The sequence below is a fragment of the Mus caroli genome, unplaced genomic scaffold (genome assembly GCF_978045245.1).
Source record: "Mus caroli unplaced genomic scaffold, Mus_caroli_1 scaffold_12, whole genome shotgun sequence".
NCBI classification, from domain to species: domain Eukaryota; kingdom Metazoa; phylum Chordata; class Mammalia; order Rodentia; family Muridae; genus Mus; species Mus caroli.
In genome coordinates this window covers 73,164,692-73,186,156 of record NW_028227267.1, presented here as the reverse complement: position 1 = coordinate 73,186,156, position 21,465 = coordinate 73,164,692, and the positions used below count along the sequence as shown (strand labels likewise).

At 42.3% G+C, this 21,465-nt stretch overlaps 2 protein-coding genes across 8 annotated transcripts in view; one reads left to right on the top strand and one right to left on the bottom strand.

Annotated features, from left to right (window-relative positions):
- Positions 1 to 453, bottom strand: part of Ccdc122 (coiled-coil domain containing 122) — a 66,009-nt gene extending 65,556 nt beyond the window's left edge. For 2 of the 3 annotated variants that reach the window (XM_021182396.3, XM_021182397.3), the window contains exon 1: positions 226 to 453. The gene's annotated coding sequence lies outside the window, so the exon portion shown is untranslated. The remainder of the gene's footprint in view (positions 1 to 225) is intronic. The other variant, XM_029469201.2, reaches the window with a different exon arrangement.
- Positions 451 to 19,449, top strand: Lacc1 (laccase domain multifunctional purine nucleosidase 1). 5 transcript variants are annotated; one of them, XM_029469198.2, is made up of 8 exons: positions 451 to 700; positions 1,819 to 2,431; positions 3,043 to 3,221; positions 3,870 to 4,035; positions 6,240 to 6,465; positions 6,760 to 6,920; positions 17,689 to 17,733; positions 18,673 to 19,449. In XM_029469198.2, the coding sequence occupies exons 2-6, from the start codon at positions 1,870 to 1,872 to the stop codon at positions 6,917 to 6,919; spliced, it is 1,293 nt and encodes a 430-aa protein (XP_029325058.1). In that variant the 5' UTR covers positions 451 to 700; positions 1,819 to 1,869; the 3' UTR covers position 6,920; positions 17,689 to 17,733; positions 18,673 to 19,449. The 5 variants fall into 5 exon arrangements, with proteins under 5 accessions (XP_029325058.1, XP_021038054.1, XP_029325060.1 ...); XM_021182395.3 differs by lacking the exon at positions 17,689 to 17,733 and adding an exon at positions 1,243 to 1,394; XM_029469199.2 differs by lacking the exon at positions 17,689 to 17,733 and adding an exon at positions 1,243 to 1,394 and having other exon boundaries at positions 461 to 700; positions 1,909 to 2,431.
- The last annotated feature ends 2,016 nt before the right edge of the window (positions 19,450 to 21,465 follow it).

Below are 21,465 nucleotides of genomic sequence, written 5' to 3'. Positions count from 1 at the left end.
AATGAATGCATTCCGTCCTGTGAGGGGACACACTTTTTGGGGGGTGGGGTGGGGGGGGCTTAAGAGAAATCGACGTTGCCAGCACAAGGATGTTGGTCCCAAATGAAAGTACAGCCGAAAGGGGGGGAAAATGAAAACTAACTAGAAACTTAAAAACTAAAGAAAAAGTGAAAAAAAAAAAAAAAAACAGCCACTCCCCCACAAAAGTCACCGGAGTCCCCTTACTTGAGCCCGGATTGGAGGGCGCTAAGTGACAAGCTGGCCACACTGCTGGGTCAGCAGATCCTTCTGGAGTCGCCACGGCCCGCGGGGAGAGGGGACGCTTCTTCCCTTCCCTTCCGGGCGCCTCACGGGACGCGCTCGCCCGCGGCTCTCCGGGCCTCCGCGCCTCAGCGCCCGGGCCTCAGGCGGCCTCCACCGTGACTGCGGGCGCTGACCCGGAACTGCTGAGCGGCGCGGGAATCCCCCGCAAAGGGCTCGGCCTTGCGTCTCCAGGGCGCCGCCCCGCGGCCGTGGCGGGAACACCCGAACCCGGGCGCACGCCCGCGGGAGCCCGAGGCCGCCCGGAGGCCCGGGGACACGGTGAGGCGGGCGGACCGGCTGGCCGGTGACTTCGGGAGCCGCTGGGGTTCGAGCGCCGAGCCTGCAGCTCACGCCCCAGCTCGCGGCCGCCGAGGAGAGCGCGGGAAGCCGCCCCGCGGTGAGTCCCGGGCGGAGGGGAGGTCGGCGCGGCGACGGGACAGATGGACGCTGTGCAGTCCAGGCTCCTCCGAGGTCGCCTGCACGGCTGGCGGAAAGAATGAACGAAGGCGCCAGTGCCCTGCGGGGCGGGCGGAGGTTGGGGTGGGCGTCGGGGGTGAAGGCTTAGCAATGGTAGGGGTCAGAATTGAGGGGCACAGGGTCGGCAGAGGGGAGCTCCAGCCTGGACGGGGAGGACAGAGAAAGTGCAAGTGGTCAGAAATCGCCCCTGATCCAAGTTGCAGTGCCTTTTGGGATTATCCCAAGTGCGGAGGACTGTAAATCTGGGGAGAAAGCCCAGCCTATAGGCTAGCTTTTACCTTTAAAAAAATGAGTGCGTTTGTTTGTTTGCTTATGGTGACAGACACCTTTACTCTTTCTTTCTTTCTTTCTTTCTTTCTTTCTTTCTTTCTTTCTTTCTTTCTTTCTTATTTATTTATTTATTTATTTATTTATTTATTTATTTATTTATTTATTTATGGTGACATACACCTTTAATCCCAGCACTTGGGAGGCTCAAAGCCAGCCTGGTCTACATAGCTAGTTCCAGGACTGCTGGGGCTGTTAGACAGAGAAGCTCTGCCTCAAACCCCTGTCCCAACCGCAACTCCCAAATAAGGTTGACTGCTGATACTGCTCAACTTAATATCCTAAAGGTGAGACTTCAGTATTTCATGAGATGTGATTTAATCTTATAGACATGATGGGGATAATGACATAACAGATAGATGCTATAATTAAATAACAGATTACATGCTATAATTAAAAAAACTTGATTTCAGACCACAAGTAATTTTGTACTTCAAATCTACTATAAAGAAAACAAAGCATAATTTCTATTCTATAAAAATGTACCCAGCTGTTCACAAAATAAAAGATGACTCTGCCCTTAATTGTCAGGATGAATGGTGCACTGGCTTTTCTGCTCTGCACGCTACATTTATTTTGGTTACTTTTTGTATTGATGCAATTTACTTCCTATTTTTATTTTTATTTTTTTTTTTTTTGTCCACCACAAATTTCGGTTGTATCTATAAGAAGATCGAATTTATTGTTATTTGTGATCACTTTTCTTTACAGCTGCTATGGCATAAAAAGTCTTTGGGGCAAAAAAGAGTGCCTGTTTGAAGAATGGCAGAAGCAGTCTTGATTGATCTCTCTGGTTTACAGTTGGATGCACAGAAAAACTGCCATGAGACCTTACTGGAGACACTGGACGGTATTCACTACCACCACACTCCCAAGGCCAAGTTCCTTTGCATAATATGTTGCAGAAATGCCAGCAAGGAAAAGGATGGGGAGTATGGCCTCTGTGTATTGGAAGCAGGAAATGGCTTATCACGTCTCGAGGGAAAATATGAGACTGTTAGCCATCCCAGCCTGGCTGCCTCTTTGTATACAATTAAACAGAAAATTGATGAAGAAAACCTGAGTTGCATTAAGGTGATTGTCCCCGAGCACAGGAAACTGTTAATGAAGGCTTACGTTGGCCAACTCTTCACCGAGGTGTATGAGTTTGAGTTTGAAGATTTACAGTTAGCTTGGAGGGATGGCCTTTTGAAACCATCCACTGGAATAAACGTGACCACAACTCATGAACTAGAAGACATCCAGCGTGAAATAGAAACATACTTGAGAAGCCTGCCAGCGCTGAAAGGGGACCTAACTATTGTCACGTCTCCTCTGATCCCAGGTACCTTCCACGCTGTCCTCTGTATTGCAGTGAAAACCCAAACTTTCTTCAGAAGTTCCTCACTTCCCTTTTTCTTCTCTCTGTTGACTCTTGTGAACTGTTCATGTTTCGCAACATGGGGGGTTTAGGACATGTGGGTCAGCTGCATCAAGGGATGACTTCATCAGAGCTGCTCCTAAAAAACAAATCTGCACTATGCAAATTCAGCTCTAAGGCAAATCTCCCAACACTCCTAAAAAAAGTTCTTTTTTTCTGACCTGGAAAATCTTTTACGTAGACATGCTGAAACCCCAACTCTCTGGGCATTTTAATAGAAGAATAAACTTTCAAATAATCCTCTTTGGATACGTAGGATTAATTGTGAGCTGTATGTTACTTCTACCAGATGAAATGAAAGTACCTTGGGAAGAGCAGCAGTCCCACGGGGAGGTAAAACACACAGTACTGTGTGACATCACCTGGAGGTACAAAGAGCAGCCTGAATTAGAAACAAGATCAATTATTGCAGGCTGGGGTGACCAGGAAGGCCTGATGGAGAGGCTGTCTTTTGTATGCTGTTGTTTAGCCTTTTGTAGAACATCCTTTGACTCACTCCCACTTTTCCTCAACAGACATCTTCCTGCATGGATTTACCACACGGACAGGGGGCATATCTTCTGTACCCACTCTCAGCTCCCTCAATCTTTTCAGTAGTTCCAAAAGGAGAGATCCCAAAGTCGTTGTTCAAGAAAATGTTCGTAGGTTGGCAAATGCTGCAGGATTTAACGCAGAGAAATTTTACCGAATAAAGGTAGATTTTTGGTCTTATTCTCAGTATATTTATATAACCCTTAAGTTATTTAACTTTTGTTTCTGGTGCTTCGTCTAACATTTTACGATGATGCTGAAATTACCTTCTCTCTATATGTGTGTGCTCACATACATGTGTGTCTGTGTTTCATCTAGACCGCCTCAATTCTAGAAGTATAGTTAACTTTTGAGAGAGTATAAAACCCCTATGACCCTTTCAATATAGAAGAAAGGTCCCTGAGTGATCAGGGAAAAGTTTGGAGCCTCACTTCTTAAGTGACAAGCAGGGAGGACTAGGGCCTAAGAGAGGAGAAATCTGTTAAATAAGAACTCTAGATAGAACTGAGTCTAATAAAAGGGGGAAATCCCTCACTTGGTACTTTCACATTTCTGCAAAGAAAGTGAAACTTGCCTTTTGGGAGAAGTACTCAGAGTGAAGATGTGCTTATCTCTGATGGGGGATGGTCAAGACTTCTGAGTCTACTTCCCTAGGAACCACATCTGCAGATGTGGTTATATTTGTCATTTTATCACTTATGGAAGCGAATGATCATACCCTGACTACCTCATTTTGTGACCAGTTCTTGTAGAAAAGCTCACATGTAAGATGTTTCGTTTTCCAGACATTTTGCTCTGTGTTTCGTGTTAGACTGATCACGCCAGTGAAGTGTGGGTTATGGGGAAGAAGGAGCCTGAATCTTATGATGGGATCGTCACAAATCAGAGAGGAGTCACAATCACTGCTCTTGGCGCCGACTGTATACCCATCGTCTTCGCAGATCCTGTGAAAAAGGCGTGTGGGGTTGCTCACTCCGGTAGGTGTGTTAATCACTTAAGGTTTTCTGAATTTGCAATACAGGGTGGTTTTCTCATCGGCATAGATGTAAATTGCATTGCTTTGTGGTAGGATGAGGCCTGCATAATCTTACTACAGAAACAGATATAAGGAATATACAATTCGAATTAGACGGATCAGACTAGAATTCCCTAAGTAGGTGGTATCTTGTGATATTCAACAATCTATAGGTTTAAGATTGTCAATATTTCTAAGCAAAGCTATAGAATTAACATTTAGGGCAAGACAATCCTGAAGTACAAACTAAATTATCTTTAGTCCTTGCAGTTTTTAATGTGCATAATAACCATAGTTATTGTAATAACCAAAGAGCAACTCTTCGAGCGTTTCAAGATACTCTGGGCACCAGGGAATAGGGAATGTTCAGGATGTTATAGAAAGGAGTTCACAGAGGCAAAACAGCATGGGTAAAAGCAGTCAGAGGAAAACAAAACAAAACCAAGAACGTTTACATGCTTGTCTATATCCATGAATGGAAAAATAGAATAGAGAGCCCACGTGTTTCAGATAACTTCACTGCGGGTGAAAGCTTTTCAACAAAGATGCCAAACCAGTTATTCAATGAGGAAAGAATGGTCCGTTCCAGCAGTGGAGCGGGGAGAAGCAGACATCCACGTGCAAGAGAAGGATCTGGCCCTTACCAGACTACTATTTATTTAAAAATTAGGTCAGAATGGACAAGGACTTAAGTTGTAAGAGGCAAAATTATAAAACCAACATTGTAAGTATTTGTGTCTTTGGATTAGGTAATAGAGTTTTTAGGTCTCCAAAGCAGGAAAAAAAAAAAAAAAAAAAAAACCAAGATCATCCCCCCCCCAAAAGCATCAAAGGAGTCCAGAGGCAGAAATTTTTTTGCAAAATCCAACACCTGAATTATAGTAAAACAACAGCTGGATTTTACGTGGGTAAAGGCGTTGGGGTGTAACTCCACTGGTATGGTGCTCACTTGGCAAGCATGACAGGGTCTGTTCCGTATCTTGCATCAACAAACTGGGTGTGGTGGCACAAACGTATAATCCCAGCACTCAGGAGTTTGAGGCAGGAAGGTTAGAAGTTAAGGAGTAGAATTTTTCCTTTTCCTTTTTAAAATGATTTGCAAATGGCTAAGAAGCATAATAAAAGTTAATCAACACCATTCATAATTAAAGAAATGCTAATCAAAACCACCATCTCATCATTCATCCATTAGTGTGGTCTAGCAGACAAAACACCTCTCAGGTGGTGAGTGTGACGGAAGTGGAGAGTCACTCTAGACAGACCTTCTGGGTACAGTAACACTTCAGTCTCAGCTCTTGGGGGGCAGAGGCAAGCAGATCTCTGAGTTTGATGTACAGAGTGGATTCTGGCTACATAGTGAGACCCTGCCTCAAAAACAACAACAAAAACTGTCGATTCCTTAGCAAGTTCAAAATAGAATTGCCATTGGAGCTAGCAATTCTAATTCTGGGTCTGTGTCCAAGAGAACTCATGTCTGTGTGTACAGCACCCTGACTTATACGGCATGCAAAGAAGAAACAACTTGAATGCCCAGTGACAAATGAGTAAGTAGCAAACTGTGATGTGTTATATGGGATACAATGTTTTACCTTAAAAGGACAGTACATTCTGACACACGCTGCGACACAGATGAACCTTCTGGTGTTCATACTTGGTGCAATAAGGCAGTCGCAGAAAGACAAATTCAATATGGTACCCCTCCCATCATCAAATTCATAAACAACAAACACAACATTTATAGGAAGGGAGAAATGATTTTGTTTGTGAATATAGTTTCAAATTTGCAAGATGAAAGAATTCTCGAAATTGAACACTGCAAATATGAATTCTGAGTTGCACACTTGAAGTAGTTTAAATGTCACATTTCATGTGTTTCCTTACCCTAGAAAGAAAGGGAGAGGACTAAAAGGACATCATTCCAATGGAGGCTAAACATCAATACCACTTTCAAAAGAAACTCCCTTTAACCGTCCATTCTGTAAGGTGCTCTGTGTGGCTCATCTAATGGTAAAGTCAGTACTGTAATGTGGTCATTAGTTTTGTGGCTCATCTATTATACCTGGACTTTGAACACATAAGCCACAGCTGTTAATTTTTCACTGAGACATGAAAGCAGTTGAAGTTCTACATTTTTAACTTCCCTTGTCTTTTCTTCCCATTTACCAGGCTGGAAAGGTACATTGTTGGGTGTGGCTATGGCTACTGTGAATGCTATGATAGCAGAATATGGCTGTGATGTGGAAGACATTATGGTTGTTCTGGGACCTTCAGTGGGATCTTGCTGCTTCACTCTTCCCAAAGAGTCAGCAGTCTCTTTTCACAGTCTTCATCCTTCATGTGTGAGACAGTTTGACTCAGCGAGACCCTACGTTGACATCCGAAAAGCCACCAGGTGCGTTGGATTTCAATGTGGTGCTGAAAGTTTGACTACTGCGTATTGTTTCTGAGGTGAAAATGACTGCAAGGAACAGTAAGTAACTTCCCACACAATCCAGGTAGCAAATATTTAAGAAGCTGACATGCACACATGGAAAAAACCATTTTAATTGTTAATAGTGAATAGCTATTCCTGTTGTTCTGAGCTCTTTCTGGGAATGTGGCCACACAAGTACAAATACCTTTTTCATGTGCTTTCACCAGCTGTAAAATAAACTCTTGCTGTCTTTTGAAAAATCTTCCTTCTAAGGATTCTTCTAGAAAGAGGAGGAATTCTTCCACAGAACATTCAAGACCAGAAGGAAGATCTTGACCTCTGCACGTCCTGCCATCCTGAGAAGTTTTTCTCCCATGTCCGAGATGGCCTTAACTTCGGTACACAGATTGGCTTCATATCCCTTAGAGAATGAGGTACAGAACAGAGTCTCTGTTGTAGTGTCTCCCTCTGCAGTCGCCATAGCTCCTCCCACTCACCTCCCCTTCTCCTTTTTTCAGACTCTCTCTGCCTTCACTGAAAAAGGAGTTTAGTAACATTCCTTCCTCCCTATAAGAGTATCAAGTCTTCATTTTATTTACTGATTGATTGATTGATTGATTGATTGAGTTTTTGAAACGGGGTTTCTCTGTGTAGTTGTGGCTGTTCTGGAACTCTGCTCAGTAGACCATGCTGGCCTCAAACTCAGAGATTCACCTGCCTCTGCCTCTGGAGTGCTGGGACTAAAGGTGTGTGCCACAACACCCAGCTCAAATTTTAATTTTTAAGTGGAAAAATAGCATAGAAAAGTTCATTTTCAGCAACCTTCTCCATGGTGAGTAATGTTCATTTCTTTTTCTAGTACATAAAGAATAATTAGGCAGGTTTATGTTAAAGGCATAAGGTAATTTACTTTTTAAAAATTCGTCTATAAATAAGCCTTTGCCTCTGCTCTAACTTGAGCTATGCATGTTCTAGTATGACATCTTTATACCTTTCATTATTTTTTTATTTTCTGAAAAAAAAAATGGACTAATACTGTAGAAATGGCGATCCTACCAAAAGCAATCTACAGATTAGATGAAATCCCCATCAAAATTCTAACACAATTCTTCAAAGATCTTGAAAGGACAATGTTCAGCTTCATGTGGAAACACACACACACACACACATGCCAAAACAGGAATGCTTAGCCAATCCTGAATAATAAAGAACACTGGAAGTGTCACCATTCTGGATTTCAAGTTGTACTACAAAATTATAGTAATAGAAACCACATGGTCTTGGCATAAAAACAGACACCTTGATCAGTGGAATCAAATTGAAGACCCAGGCATACACCTACACGATTATGGACATCTGATATTTGAAAAGAGGCCAGAAATACACCCTGGGGGGGGGGACCAAAATCTTCAACAAAGGGTACTGGTCAAACTGGGATAGGTGCATGTTGAAGGATCAAAATATATCCATACTTATCACCCCACACAAAGCTTTACTGCAAATGGATCAAATACTTCAACATAAAATCAGGTACATTGGTAAAAGAGAAAGGGGGATAGCTTTTTTTTTTTTTTTTTTTTTTTTTTTTTTTTTGTGTTTTTTTTTTTGTGTTTTTTTTTTTTTTTTTTTTTAAATATTTTTTATTACATGTTTTCCTCAATTACATTTCCAGTGCTATCCCAAAAGTCCCCCATACCCTCCCACCCACTCCCCTACCCACCCATTCCCATTTTTTTGGCCCTGGCATTCCCCTATATTGGGGCATATAAAGTTTGCAAGTCCAATGGGCCTCTCTTTCCATTGATGGCTGACTAGGCCATCTTTCGATACATATGCAGCTAGAGACAAGAGCTCCGGGGTTCTAGTTAGTACATCATGTTGTTCCAACAATAGGGTTGCAGATCCCTTTAGCTCCTTGGGTACTTACTCTAGCTTCTCCATTGGGAGCCCTGTGATACATCCAATAGCTGACTGTGAACATCCACTCCTGTGTTTGCTAGGCCCCAGCATCGTCTCACAAGAGACAGCTATATTTGGGTCCTTTCAGCAAAATCTTGCTAGTGTATGCAATGGTGTCAGCGTTTAGAAGTTGATTATGGGATGGATCCCTGGGTACGGCAGTCTCTAAATGGTCCATCCTTTCATCACCGCTACGAACTTTGTCTCTGTAACTCCTTCCCTGGGTGTTTTGTTCCCAATTCTGAGAAGGTGCACAGTGTCCACACTTTGGTCTTCATTCTTCTTGAGTTTCATGCGTTTAGCAAATTGTATCTTAAATCTTGGGTATCCTAAGTTTTGGGCTAATATCCACTTATCAGTGAATACATATTGTGTGAGTTCTTTTGTGATTGTGTTACTTCACTCAAGATGATGCCCTCCAGGTCCATCCATTTGGCTAGGAATTTCATAAATTCATTCTTTTTAATAGCTGAGTAGTACTCCATTGTGTAAATGTACCATAATTTCTGTATCCATTCCTCTGTTGAGGGACATCTTGGTTCTTTCCAGCTTCTGGCTATTATAAATAGGGCTGCTATGAACATAGTGGAACATGTGTCCTTTTTACCGGTTGGGACATCTTCTGGATATATGCCCAGGAGAGGTATTGCTGGATCCTCCGGTAGTACTATGTCCAATTTTCTGAGGAACCGCCAGACTGATTTCCAGAGTGGTTGTACAAGCTTGCAATCCCACCAACAATGGAGGAGTGTTCCTCTTTCTCCACATCCTCGCCAGCAACTGCTGTCACCTGAATTTTTGATCTTAGCCATTCTGACTGGTGTGAGGTGGAATCTCAGGGTTGTTTTGATTTGCATTTCCCTGATGATTAAGGATGTTGAACATGTTTTCAGGTGTTTCTCTGCCATTCGGTATTCCTCAGGCGAGAATTCTTTGTTCAGTTCTGAGCCCCATTTTTTAATGGGGTTATTTGACTTTCTGGAGTCCACCTTCTTGAGTTCTTTATATATATTGGATATTAGTCCCTTATCTGATTTAGGATAGGTGAAGATCCTTTCCCAATCTGTTGGTGGTTTTTTTGTCTTATTGATGGTGTCTTTAGCCTTGCAGAAGCTTTGTAGTTTCATGAGGTCCCACTTGTCAATTCTCGATCTTACAGCACAAGCCATTACTGTTCTATTCAGGAATTTTTCCCCTGTGCCCATATCTTCAAGGCTTTTCCCCACTTTCTCCTCTATAAGTTTCAGTGTCTCTGGTTTTATGTGAAGTTCCTTGATCCACTTAGACTTGACCTTAGTACAAGGAGATAGGAATGGATCGATTCGCATTCTTCTACATGTTAACAACCAGTTGTGCCAGCACCATTTGTTGAAAATGCTGTCTTTCTTCCACTGGATGTTTTTAGCTCCCTTGTCGAAGATCAAGTGACCGTAGGTGTGTGGGTTCATTTCTGGGTCTTCAATTCTATTCCATTGGTCTATTTGTCTGTCACTATACCAGTACCATGCAGTTTTTATCACAATTGCTCTGTAGTAGAGCTTTAGGTCCGGCATGGTGATTCCACCAGAGGTTCTTTTATCCTTGAGAAGAGTTTTTGCTATCCTAGGTTTTTTGTTATTCCAGATGAATTTGCAGATTGCACTTTCTAATTCGTTGAAGAATTGATTTGGAATTTTGATGGGGATTGCATTGAATCTGTAGATTGCTTTTGGCAAGATAGCCATTTTTACAATGTTGATCCTGCCAATCCATGAGCATGGGAGATCTTTCCATCTTCTGAGATCTTCTATAATTTCTTTCTTCAGAGACTTGAAGTTTTTATTATACAGATCTTTCACTTCCTTAGTTAGAGTCACGCCAAGATATTTTATATTATTTGTGACTATTGAGAAGGGTGTTGTTTCCCTAATTTCTTTCTCAGCCTGTTTATTCTTTGTGTAGAGAAAGGCCATTGATTTGTTTGAGTTAATTTTATATCCAGCTACTTCACCGAAGCTGTTTATCAGGCTTAGGAGTTCTCTGGTGGAATTTTTAGGGTCACTTATATATACTATCATATCATCTGCAAAAAGTGATATTTTGACTTCATCTTTTCCAATTTGTATCCCTTTGATCTCCTTTTGTTGTCGAATTGCTCTGGCTAGGACTTCAAGTACAATGTTGAATAGGTATGGAGAAAGTGGACAGCCTTGTCTAGTCCCTGATTTTAGAGGGATTGCTTCAAGCTTCTCACCATTTACTTTGATGTTGGCTACTGGTTTGCTGTAGATTGCTTTTATCATGTTTAGGTATGGGCCTTGAATTCCTGATCTTTCCAAGACTTTTATCATGAATGGGTGTTGGATCTTGTCAAATGCTTTTTCCGCATCTAACGAGATGACCATGTGGTTTTTGTCTTTGAGTTTGTTTATATACTGGATTACGTTGATGGATTTCCGTATATTGAACCATCCCTGCATCCCTGGGATGAAACCTACTTGGTCAGGATGGATGATTGTTTTGATGTGTTCTTGGATTCGGTTAGCAAGAATTTTATTGAGGATTTTTGCATCAATATTCATAAGGGATATTGGTCTGAAGTTTTCTATCTTTGTTGGGTCTTTTTGTGGTTTAGGTATCAGAGTAATTGTGGCTTCATAGAATGAGTTGGGTAGAGTACCTTCTGTTTCTATTTTGTGGAATAGTTTGTGAAGAACTGGGATTAGATCTTCTTTGAAGGTCTGATAGAACTCTGCACTAAACCCATCTGGTCCTGGGCTTTTTTTGGTTGGGAGACTATTAATGACTGCTTCTATTTCTTTGGGGGATATAGGGCTGTTTAGATCATTAACCTGATCTTGATTCAACTTTGGTACCTGGTATCTGTCTAGGAACTTCTCCATTTCATCCAGGTTCTCCAGTTTTGTTAAGTATAGCCTTTGGTAGAAGGATCTGATGGTGTTTTGGATGTCTTCAGGATCTGTTGTTATGTCTCCTTTTTCATTTCTGATTTTGTTAATTAGGATGCTTTCCCTGTGCCCTCTAGTGAGTCTGGCTAAGGGTTTATCTATCTTGTTGATTTTCTCAAAGAACCAGCTCCTTGATTGGTTGATTCTTTGAATAGTTTTTCTTGTTTCCACTTGGTTGATTTCGCCCCTGAGTTTGATTATTTCCTGCCGTCTACTCCTCTTGGGTGAATTTGCTTCCTTTTGTTCTAGTGCTTTTAGGTGTGTTGTCAAGCTGCTAATGTGTGCTCTTTCTAGTTTCCTTTTGGAGGCACTCAGAGCTATGAGTTTTCCTCTTAGAAATGCTTTCATTGCGTCCCATAAGTTTGGGTATGTTGTGGCTTCATTTTCATTGAACTCTAAAAAGTCCTTAATTTCTTTCTTTATTCCTTCCTTGACCAAGGTATCATTGAGAAGAGTGTTGTTCAGTTTCCACGTGAAGGTTGGCTTTCTATTATTTATTTTGTTATTGAAGATCAGCCTTATTCCATGGTGATCTGATAGGATGCATGGGACAATTTCAATGTTTTTGTATCTGTTGAGTCCTGTTTTGTGCCCAATTACGTGGTCAATTTTGGAGAAGGTACCATGAGGTGCTGAGAAGAAGGTGTATCCTTTTGTTTTAGGGTAAAATGTTCTGTAGATATCTGCCAGATCCATTTGATCCATAACTTCTGTTAGTTTCACTGTGTCCCTGTTTAGTTTCTGTTTCCATGATCTGTCCATTGGTGAAAGTGGTGTGTTGAAGTCTCCCACTATTATTGTATGAGGTGCAATGTGTGCTTTGAGATTTACTAAAGTTTCTTTAATGAATGAGGCTGCCTTTGTATTTGGAGCATAGATATTCAGGATTGATAGTTCCTCTTGGAGGATTTTACCTTTGATGAGTATGAAGTGCCCCTCCCTGTCTTTTTTGATGACTTTGGGTTGGAAGTCAATCTTATCTGATATTAGAATGGCTACTCCAGCTTGTTTCTTCAGACCATTTGCTTGGAAAATTGTTTTCCAGCCTTTCATTCTGAGGTAGTGTCTATCTTTTTCTCTGAGATGAGTTTCTTGTAAGCAGCAAAATGTTGGGTCTTGTTTGTGTAGCCAGTTTGTTAGTCTATGTCTTTTTATCGGGGAGTTGAGTCCATTGATATTAAGAGATATTAAGGAAAAGTAATTGTTGTTTCCTGTTATTTTTGTTGTTAAAGTTGGCATTCTGTTCTTGTGGCTGTCTTCTTTTAGGTTTGTTGAGGGATTACCTTCTTGTTGTTTCTAGGGCGTGGTTCCTGTCCTTGTATTGGTTTTTTTCTGTTATTATCCTTTGAAGGGCTGGATTCGTGGAGAGATAATGTGTGAATTTGGCTTTGTCGTGGAATACTTTGGTTTCTCCATCTATGTTAATTGAGAGTTTGGCTGGGTATAGTAGCTTGGGCTGGAATTTGTGTTCTTTTAGTGTCTGTATAACATCTGTCCAGGATCTTCTAGCTTTCATAGTCTCTGGTGAAAAATCTGGTGTAATTCTGATAGGCTTGCCTTTATATGTTACTTGGCCTTTTTCTCTTACTGCTTTTAGTATTCTATCTTTATTTAGTGCATTTGTTGTTCTGATTATTATGTGTCGGGAGGTATTTCTTTTCTGGTCCAGCCTATTTGGAGTTCTGTAGGCTTCTTGTATGTTCATGGGCATCTCTTTCTTTAGATTTGGGAAGTTTTCTTCTATAATTTTGTTGAAGATGTTTGCTGGTCCTTTGAGTTGAAAATCTTCATTCTCATCCACTCCTATTATCCGTAAGTTTGGTCTTCTCATTGTGTCCTGTATTTCCTGGATGTTTTGAGTTAGGATCTTTTTGCATTTTCCATTTTCCTTGATTGTTGTGCCCATGTTCTCTATGGAATCTTCTGCACCTGAGATTCTCTCTTCCATCTCTTGTATTCTGTTGCTGATGCTTGCATCTATGGTTCCAGATTTCTTTCCTAGGGTTTCTATCTCCAGTGTTGCCTCATTTTGGGTTTTCTTTATTGTGTCTACTTCCCTTTTTAGGTCTAGTATGGTTTTGTTCATTTCCATCATCTGATTGGATGTGTTTTCCTGTTTCTCTTTAAGGACTTCTACCAGTTTGGTTGTGTTTTCCTGTTTTTCTTTAAGGACTTGTAACTCTTTAGCCATGTTCTCCTGTAGTTCTTTAAAGTCCTTCTTGATGTCCTCTACCATCATCATGAGATATGCTTTTAAATCCAGGTCTAGTTTTTCAGGTGTGTTGGGGTGCCCTGGACTGGGCGAAGTGGGAGTGCTGGGTCCTGATGATGGTGAGTGGTCTTGGTTTCTGTTAGTAAGATTCTTACCTTTACCTCTCGCCATCTGGTAATCTCTGGAGTTGTTATAGTTGTCTCTGTTCAGAGGTTGTTCTTCTGGGGATTCTGAGTATCCTCTGTCAGCAGACCTGTACAGACTAAGTTCGGCGGAGTCCCGGAGCCAAGATGGCGCTCCCTGCAGGGCAGGTCACTGTCCTCCGGCTGGGAGGGTGTCGGATGTCTGCGGCCCCAAAAGGGTGCTGCCTCAGCGGTTCTGTGGCTCCCGCCTGTCCCAGAAGCTGTCTGCCTCTGTGGTCCTCACTCTGACCTGTAGAGACTAAGCTCGGCGGAGTCCCGGAGCCAAGATGGCGCTCCCTGCAGGGCAGGTCACTGTCCTCCGACTGGGAGGGTGCCGGATGTCTGCGGCCCCAAAAGGGTGCTGCCTCAGCGGCTCTGTGGCTCCCGCCTGTCCCAGAAGCTGTCTGCCTCTGTGGTCCTCACTCTAACCTGTAGACTAAGTTCGGCGGAGTCCCGGAGCCGAGATGGCACTCTCTGCAGGGCAGGTCTCTGTCCTCCGGCTGGGAGGGTGCCGGAAGTCTGCGGCCCCAAAAGGGTGCTGCCTCAGCGGCTCTGTGGCTCCTGCCTGTCCCAGAAGCCGTCTGCCCCCGTGGTCCCCACTCTGACCTGTAGAGACTAAGCTCGGCGGAGTCCCGGAGCCAAGATGGCGCTCCCTGCAGGGCAGGTCACTGTCCTCCGACTGGGAGGGTGCCGGATGTCTGCGGCCCCAAAAGGGTGCTGCCTCAGCGGCTCTGTGGCTCCCGCCTGTCCCAGAAGCTGTCTGCCTCTGTGGTCCTCACTCTAACCTGTAGACTAAGTTCGGTGGAGTCCCGGAGCCAAGATGGCACTCTCTGCAGGGCAGGTCTCTGTCCTCCGGCTGGGAGGGTGCCGGAAGTCTGCGGCCCCAAAAGGGTGCTGCCTCAGCGGCTCTGTGGCTCCTGCCTGTCCCAGAAGCCGTCTGCCCCCGTGGTCCCCACTCTGACCTGTAGAGACTAAGCTCGGCGGAGTCCCGGAGCCAAGATGGCGTTCCCTGCAGGGCAGGTCACTGTCCTCCGACTGGGAGGGTGCCGGATGTCTGCGGCCCCAAAAGGGTGCTGCCTCAGCGGCTCTGTGGCTCCCGCCTGTCCCAGAAGCTGTCTGCCTCTGTGGTCCTCACTCTGACCTGTAGACTAAGTTCGGTGGAGTCCCGGAGCCGAGATGGCACTCTCTGCAGGGCAGGTCTCTGTCCTCCGGCTGGGAGGGTGCCGGAAGTCTGCGGCCCCAAAAGGGTGCTGCCTCAGCGGCTCTGTGGCACCTGCCTGTCCCAGAAGCCGTCTGCCCCCGTGGTCCCCACTCTGACCTGTAGAGACTAAGCTCGGCGGAGTCCCGGAGCCAAGATGGCGCTCCCTGCAGGGCAGGTCACTGTCCTCCGACTGGGAGGGTGCCGGATGTCTGCGGCCCCAAAAGGGTGCTGCCTCAGCGGCTCTGTGGCTCCCGCCTGTCCCAGAAGCTGTCTGCCTCTGTGGTCCTCACTCTACCCTGTAGACTGGGGGATAGCTTTGAACTCATTGGCCCAGGAAAAGACTTTCTGAACAGAATGCCGTTGGTACAGGCACCAAGATCAATAGTTTATAATGGGCCCTCACGAAATTGAGAAATTTCTGCATGGCAAAGGCTTTATCATGTAGACAAAGTGGCAGCCTACAGAATGAGAAGATTTCCCAACTCCACATCTGATAGAGGGCTAATATCCAAAATATATAAAGAACTCAAAAAATTGGTTACAAAACCAACCTAACTAAAATGGGGTACAGATATAAACAGAAAATTCTCAATAGAGGAAACTCAAATGGCTGATAAACACTTGAAGAAATGTTCAGCAACCTTAGCCACCAGGAAAATACAAATCAAAACTGCTTAAGATTCTATCTTGTACTTGTCAGGATAGCTAAGATCAATAATACAAGTGATAGGTCATGCTGGTGGGACATGGAGCAAGGGAAATACTTTCATTGCTGTGAGAATGCAAACTTGTACAAGCACTATGGAAATCAATATAGTGGTTCCTCACAGCAACGGGAGTCAATCCACCTGAAGATCCAGCTATACCACCATTGGGCATATACAAAGGATGCTTCCTTCTACCACAGGAATTCTTCCTCAGACATAGTCACTGCTGTTCCATTCATAATAGCCAGAAATTTGAAACAAACTACATGTCTCTCAACAGAAGAATATGTCAAGAAAACATGGTACATTCACATAGTATTACTCTGCTATTTAAAAAAATAACATCATTAAATTGATGATGTTAGAAAAATCATCTTGAGTGGTATCTCTCAAACTCAGAAAGACAAATATGGTATGTATTTACTTAGTATGTTTATATTAGCTGTGAAGACAATAATAAGCAAGCTAGAAATTCTAGAACCACAGAGGGTAAGCATAAAGTAAGGGACTAGAGAGAACAGATCTTGTTAGGAAAGGGAATTAGAATAGATAGGTATGGATGGAGTGGGGATGTAGAATGAAGATAATGGGGGAATGGGGAGAGGAGAAGAGGTTGTGTCAAGGAATACAGGAAGAAACTGCTAAAATAAAGGGGGACATTTGAGAGGTAGTATGGAAACCTAATACAGTAAAAATGTAATAAAATATGAACATATGTGAATGCAATGTAAATGAAATCAAACAAGGGGAGAGGCAGAGCCCCCGTGGCCATCTCTTGTCACCAAATGAAGCTTCCACTACTGGGATTGGGTTACATCTAATTGACTTGTTGGCTAAAGGAGCCCCACAGGAATCCCCCAAACAACCCCAGGCTGTTGCCAAGACTTTAGGTTTCTCTCCACAAGCTGACAGCAAAGCTCTATTGTTGAAAACAACACCCACACAACTCATTAAGAATGGAGATGACAAACCAGCACCTATATAGAGAGAACCTTCACCCCTATGTTCCAGTGGTTTTTATTACAAGAACATACTCTGCATGCTCACAAAAAGAAACATAAAAATGAAGATGGCCACAAAACCTTTCTCTATATATTGCCTGCAAAACACTAGAAAGCAATGGTGGCACAAAGCTGTTGTGAGGAGTAACCAACCAGTAATTGATTTGACGTAAGGCCCACTCCTCAAGATGGAACCAATACTTGACACTGCTTGGATGACTAAGAACCTAGGACTAGAGAGCCCAAGAACCTAGGACAAAAAAACCCACATAATACTGGTCTAAAGAAAAAAATGGAATGATGGAATGACAACTCCTAATGATATTCGGCTATGCTCATAGACTAGCAACTTGCTCAGCCATCATCAGAGAGGCTTCCTCCTGCAGCAGATGGGAACAAATACAGAGACACCCCCCCCCCCAGCCTGACATTATACAGAGTGAGAGACCTTGGAACTCTCAGTCCTAAATGGGATGTCTCCATCAAATTCCTCCCCTTGGAGCTTGGAGAACCTCAGAGAAGAGGATTTGGAAATTGCGTAAGAGCCATGAGATGGAGGACACCAAGAAAATAAGGCCCTCTAAATCAACATGAGCCAAGCTCATATGAGCTCAGAGACTGAAGCAGCATGCGCAGGGCCTGTGTCAGTCTGAACCAGGTCTCCTGCACTTGAATGATGGCTTCCAGTTTAGTGTTTTTACGGGATTCCTGAGCATCTGAGTGAGTGGGTGGGTCTCTGACTCTGTGTCCTCTCTTGGGCTCCCTTTCTTCTGACGGTCTGTCTTGTTTGGCTTTGATGTAATAGGTTTTGTCTTACTATATTTTATTTTGTTACAGTTTTTTTAAATGAATGAATGAATGAAAGAGTGAGTGAGTGAATGAACCTAGCCACTAGGGTAAAGGTTAACAACTGAACTGTCTCTTATACCTGAGAGAGAAAATCAGTTATCTGCAATGGAGTGACACTGAGCATGTCAACTATTCCAAAACAGGCCTCGTGTTCAGGAGGAGTTAGCAGACATAATTGGACTTCATAGGTATTTTTATTTAATTTTATTTGGTTACAATATGTTAGGTTTTGCTTGTCTGTTTTTCTTTTTTTAATGTAGTTTTATTTTGTTTTCTTGTATTTGGGGGCTTTTGGTATATTTCTCTTTCATGAGAAAGAACTTAAATTTGGGTAGTTAGAGAGGGCAAGAGCAACTTGAGAGAGGAGAATAATATGATCAAAATATATTTATAATTGTTTTAAATAATAAAAATATAATAAAACTTTTACATAAAATTCTAAATTATAGAATAAAAAATTACAAATATATAAACTAACTTTTCAATATACTGAATAACTCCTGCCAAATATGGTACTGTTGGAATTTTTCTTTAAAGGGGCAGAGAGTAAGTTATTTTTAATATTTTGTACTCTGTGTGTCTCTGTGTGTGTGTGTTTGTGTGTGTGTATGTACACATGCACTCATACATACTCATGGCATGTACATATGTGAAGGTAGATGACAAGTTTCAGGAGTCTGTTCTCTTCTATTACTGTAAGGCTTCCAGAGATCTGACTCAGGTCATTAAGGTTGGGGGAAGAGCCTTTAATCCGCTGACTCAGCATCTCTTCGACTCAATAAATCTTTTATGTTGTGTAGAGCATGGAGTTTCTGTCTCATCTAGTCAGCTCGGTCACTGGAGAGCAAAGGCAGATGCTGACAACAGAAATGAAGGCGTCCTAGCTCCCATTCAATGCTGTTTACAGAAAGAAAGTCCTTTAGACTTCTATAAAGCAATTTCATGGCGGTGACGTAGCACATACTCAGTTTCTCTATAGTTTAACTCAGTTGGTGTATGTTTTTACTCTTTAGGATGGCTTTAGTTTGTAATGTACAAAACATTTTAATGGACTTTATGATTCTTACCTTGATATTCTAAAAACACTAGCTAGGCGCTAACGTTTTATTTCTGTGTGTATTTTACAGATTCTTGGCTGGAATTTTGCATAAATGTTTCCTGCATCCTTCCACACTGGCTGCAAAAGAAAATACTTAGCTTTTTGATTTATATAAAACCATGAGGATTACAAAAGATAATTCATCTTTAGGGTATGCTCTCACTGTTATCCAAAGCCCAGTGATCTTGGTCTAATTCTTATGACAACTGATGAAAAAAACCCAATGCGATGTCATTCTTGAGTTTAATTCTCTGTATTTGTCTATAAATCAAGGCCAGGGCTGTTCAGTTAAGTATTTGGTAGATGCCAACTTTTGTTTAGGAATGGAGCCCAGCACAGGGAATTGAAATGAAGACAGCTTTCTCATTTGAAGCAGATGCAGCAGGGAGATACATACTTTCTTAGGTTTCCTTATGGCATTCTCAAGCGCCATGTTTTTGCTGATCCTTCCCCTCCCCTTCCCTGTCCCCTTGTGTCCCCTTCAACTCCCAGTAGCCCCTCTTTCCTGTCTCATGGGCTTTAATATTTCTCCCTTTCTCAGTCCTCTTTTTATGTTCCCTTTCTAGTATCAACACCTATATCCACACCTAGGACCACAAATTTACAGATACATATATATGTATGTTTACATAAACAGTAAAAGTTAGAATTTATATTTATATATAAGAAAAAAAAAACATGCAGTGTTTGTTATTCCCAGTCTGGATTATTTTGGCCAGCATAAAATAATTCCAGATCTCTCAATTTTCCTACAAGTTTGATAACTTCATTATGGCTAAATAAAATATTGTGTGTATGAACTGTATTTTTGTTATCCATTCCTTTGTTGATGATCAATGAGGCTAGTTCCAAATCCTTGCTATTGTGACTAGAATAGGAATAATTGTGCAGGGTTATGTGTCTTTGTGGCAGGATAGAGTCTTTTGGGTATATGCCCGGAAACAAACTAGCTGAGTCGCAAAGCTGTTCTGGTTTTTTTCCTTTATGTATAATCTTTTGAGAGTTTAATGCATGTTTAGAATGAAATATGATCGTAACCACCCTTCACTCTGCCCTCCAACTCTTCCCCAGATTGTCCCAGTATGTCACCCTCCCAACGTCATGTCCTCACTGTCTAGTTTGTGTGAAACCTCCATGCTGGTTTCTACAATGGCTGTCCAGTATACACTCCCACCAACAGTGAAGATGTGCTCAACTTTCCCCACACCCTCATCAGCACTCGTCATTTTTTTCTATTTACTTTATTTTTACATGTGTAGGTATTTTATCTGCACGTATGTCTGTGCACCACATGTGTGCCGTGACCAGAGAGGCCAGAAGAGAATGTCAGATCCCCTGAGACTGGAGCCGTCCCGTGGGTGTCAGGAATCAAACTCAGACGACCAGAAAGAGCAGCCAGTGTTCTAACCCGTGGAGCCATCTCTCCAGCTTTGTCTTTCTGACAAGGGTTATGTAGAGTCTTAAATTAGTTTTAACGTTCATGTCTCTGCTGGCTAAAGGTGTTGGATGTGTTTTCAGTATAGTTCTGGACATTTGTGATTCTTTTGAGAAGGATCTGTTCATTTCATGAGCTCATTTATTGACAGGCGGCTTTATTGTTTAGTTTTATGCCATGGATAAGTAGAGCTGGTGAAGGCTCTGTACTCTGTAACCTGCTCGTTCTCCTGCTGACAGTTCCCTTTGCTATGCAAAACCTTTTTTATTTCATGTAATTCGTTTGCAAATTCCTGTGCTATTAGAGTCCTATTTTAAGACTTCCAGTATCTGCTGGCTTTGGAATATTTTTCTCTAGCAGTATCAGAATTTCAGGTTAGGATCTTTGATCCCTGGGCAGTTGTGTTCCTGTCCTTTCTACCTGGTGGGAAGGTTGGCAGTGTTGGTGCTAGATCTTCCTCACAAGACTGGTAGACTTTAGCAGTGACTCCACATGGACCCAGGTTTTCCTTGGGGGGAAATCTACTTAGCACTTTGATCTCTTGCTCATTACAGGTCTGTTTAAATTGTTCCTATCTTCTGAATTTAATTTTGATAAGTCATAAACATTCTTCTTCGGAAGCCCTTGGCTGTATCCTAGAGGGTCTGGTTGACTGTGTTTCATTTTGCATTCGACCCTACAAATGTTTTTAAGTTCCTCTGTGATTTTCTTCCAGGGCTCACTCTCCAAACATTTGTATAGTTTCTGCATTTCTCTTGATGATTTTCAGTTTTATTCCACTGTAGTCTCATAAGATAGAAGGAATGAGTCCTTCTTTCCTCTGTATTTTAAGTTTCTGTATTTGCTAAGGTTTGTTTTGTGGTCAGTGTTAGAGGGTATTCAATCCCTGTCCTGCTAAGCATGTACTGACTGTCTGTTGGATGGACACCATTTAATTCCAGGTGATCTATGGTATAATTTAGCTTTGCAGTTTCTCTGCCAATATTAGATTGGGAGAGCCCGAGTCTACCTTCATGATTGTGTCAGAATCTGTGTCAAGTAGTTTTCCTACCTTTCAGCGTTTGTCTTATGAAATTTCTAATCCTAACATTCAGCGAGTGGTATTTGCAGTTGTTCTGTCTCCCCCAATGAACTGTTTCTTTTATTATATGTAGTGGCCCTCTTTATCTCTAGTTTTGGTTTGATATCTACCTTAACAGGTACAAGAATTGCTACCCTAGCATGTACACAGCTTCCATTTGTTTGCTATGCTGACTTTCACCTTTTGACTCTGTTTTGTTGCTGTTGTTTTCATTTTTTGTTTGTTTTGTCTTTGCTGGTTAAGTGTATTTCTTGAAGACAATAGATGTTCTTTGTTTTATTAATTCCATGAGTTATTCTGTGTCT

Coding starts and splice junctions, on each gene's coding strand:
- Lacc1 (XM_029469197.2), top strand. CDS start 1,870: ATGGCAGAAGCAGTCTTGATTGATCTCTCTGGTTTACAGTTGGATGCA. Junction 4,036..6,239: donor GTGTGGGGTTGCTCACTCCG/GTAGGTGTGTTA, acceptor CCCATTTACCAG/GCTGGAAAGGTACATTGTTG. Junction 6,466..6,759: donor GACATCCGAAAAGCCACCAG/GTGCGTTGGATT, acceptor CTTCCTTCTAAG/GATTCTTCTAGAAAGAGGAG.